Source organism: Sinocyclocheilus grahami, unplaced genomic scaffold, assembly GCF_001515645.1.
Source record: "Sinocyclocheilus grahami isolate Dianchi unplaced genomic scaffold, SAMN03320097.WGS_v1.1 scaffold1204.1, whole genome shotgun sequence".
Taxonomy (NCBI): domain Eukaryota; kingdom Metazoa; phylum Chordata; class Actinopteri; order Cypriniformes; family Cyprinidae; genus Sinocyclocheilus; species Sinocyclocheilus grahami.
In genome coordinates, this window is record NW_015506383.1 from 194538 (window position 1) to 197160 (window position 2623).

The window sequence follows — 2623 nt, forward strand, 5'->3', positions numbered from 1 at the left end:
AAAAATAAAAAATGGAAATGATTCCATTGCATAAGTATTCAAACCCTTATCTGGGACAGCTGAAATTTAGCTCAGGAGCATTCATATTGCTTGTAGATGTTATTACACTTCAAGTGAAGTTAACAAATTCAACATAAGTTGGCAAATTCAATTGAATGGGTATGATTTGGAAAGGCACACACATTTTAATAAAAGGTCTAACGGCTGTAAATGCATATCAGAGCAAAAACCAAGCCCTGAGGTCAAAAGAACTGCCTGTAGAGCTCAGAAACAGGTTTGCCTCAAGCCACACATCTGGGGAAGAGTTCAGAAAAAAATTCTGCTTCATTGAAGGTTCACAGAATCGTGTAGCCTTCATTATCCATAATGGAAGACGTTTGAAACAACTAGAACTCTTCCTAGAGCTGGCCTCTTGACCAAACTGATGCAGAAGGGCCTTGTCTAGACTGATAGTATCTCTAGTTGAGCTCCATGATCATATATGCAGATGGGAGAAACCTACAGAAGGACAAACATCACTGCAACACTCCACCGATCTGGGCTTTATGTCGGAGTGGCCAGACTCAATCTTCTCCTCAGTGAAGACACCCAAAAACCCACTTGGAATTTGCAAAAAAGCACCTAAAGGACCCTTAGACTGTTGAGAAACAAGATTCTCTGGTTTGATGAACCTCAGTTCCAATCATAATGTTTGAAGGAAACCAGGCACTGCCCATCACCTTGCAGAGTATCATCCAAAAAGTAAAGTGTACTGGTAACAGTCTCATGCTGTGGGGCTGTTTTTCAGCGGCAGGGACTGAGGGACTCGTCAGATTAGAAGAAAAGTTCAATGCACCAAAATATTGAGATAGCCTTAATGAGAAACCTAGTCCAGAGCATTCAGAACCTCAGACTGGGCAGAAGGTTCACCTTCCAACAGGACAATGAACCTAAACACAGCAAGGGTGGTTTATAGATGGCTCTGTGAATGTCCTTGAGTGGCCCAGCCACAGCCTGGCCTTGAACCCAATCAAATATTTCTGGAGAAACCTGAAAATGTGCGTTTGCCCCCATCCATCCTGACAGAGCTTGAGAGGTGAAGAGGCGAGGAGAAGAATGACCGATAATTGCCAAATGATGATGTGCAAAGCTTGTCGCATCATACCCAAAAAGACTTGAGGCTGTTAAGGTGCTTCAGCTAAGTAATGAGTTAATAAATACTTATGCAATGTCCTTTTTTCAGGTTTTTAATTTTTTTTTTAATAAATTTACAAAGTTGTGACTTCTGTTTTTGCTTTGCCATTATGGTGTATGGAGTGTAGATTGATGTGGAAAAAAAAGTAATTTTAAAGCAGTTTAACATAAGGCTGCAACATAACAAAATGTGAAATAAATGTGAATACTTTCACAAGGCACTGTATATGTATATAAAAAATATAATTTTTATATAAATTATATATAAAAATGGGAGGGAGGTGAGCTAAGTATTTACTTTGGCTGTTTTCGGAGGCTAGGTTAGTCACAGAGGAAAATGTAATTCCTAAGGACATCCGATTCTGGCAACATTTTCTGTGTGTTATAAAAACATAAAACAACATAAAATGTTGCCTAAAGCATCTTTAGGTTTCTCCTAGATGTTGCTATGTCTGAGTTGGCACTGTGGGGGTCCTCAGTGAGCCAAATAAAAACAGTAATGTTTAGTTTTGGACTGGCCTTGGAGAAGACTCTTTTGCCCCCCCCCACCCTTTTTATTTTATTTTTTATTTTTTTTAAGATCATTCACGCATCAGACTGATGTTATTGTCAGACAGATTTTTTTTTCTTTCGCGGTATTTCTTCATTAATCACTCAATTTTAACCTCTGTCATTGCAGGATCTGAACAGGTGGAAGAGCCGGCGGCGTAGTGCAAACTCTGACCTCCACAAGAAGCGTGAGGAGAGGGAGCAGATTGAATTTATTAACAGTGGGGGAGGGGCCAGTGCCATCAGGACTGCACAGCTCACCGGGGTGCCAGAGGAGAGGTAATATACACTGTAATATTTTTTACTCGCACAGCAATACATTTTCTCTTTGTCTTAATACATTTTTTTAAAGGAATAGTCCAACCACAAATGAAAATTCTGTTAATATTTATTTACCCTCATATTATTTTAAGCCCAAATGACTGACAAGGTAGGGAATTTAGCAGAATGTCTGAGCTTCTGTCTTTTATATAACAATAGTGAATGGGAACCATGGGCTGTCAAGCTCCAAAGAGAAGAGAAAAAACAACCCTCTACGGACACCTTGGCAATTGAATCACCATTGGCTAGTAAATTTTTTTTTGTTTACTCGCCAGACTGAAATACTAATGTTATGCCATTTTACAAACATATATAATGTTTGTAAAATGGTACAGCTTTTTAAATATCTGAAAGTCAAGCATTATAATAATATCATATAATGATAATAATAAAACAAATATCAGTCAAGCATTATAATATGGTAATCAAGTATTATTTAATAATAGAAGTTTAGTAATTAAAATTAAAACTTGGTAAGCATGAACTTAGGACTGGTGCTGGTGCTTTTTTTGGTCATTCAGTGTTCCTGCAAAAAAAGAAACGAACAATAATATTGATAATATATTATTATTATTATTAT

At 37.6% G+C, this 2623-nt stretch overlaps 1 protein-coding gene across 1 annotated transcript in view; it reads left to right on the forward strand.

Annotated features, from left to right (window-relative positions):
- Nucleotides 1-2623, forward strand: part of LOC107567983 (LIM domain only protein 7-like) — a 36874-nt gene that overhangs the window by 12595 nt on the left and 21656 nt on the right. Inside the window, exon 8 of the mRNA XM_016253813.1 lies at nucleotides 1853-2001. Coding sequence (XP_016109299.1) covers nucleotides 1853-2001 — 149 coding nt within the window. The remainder of the gene's footprint in view (nucleotides 1-1852; nucleotides 2002-2623) is intronic.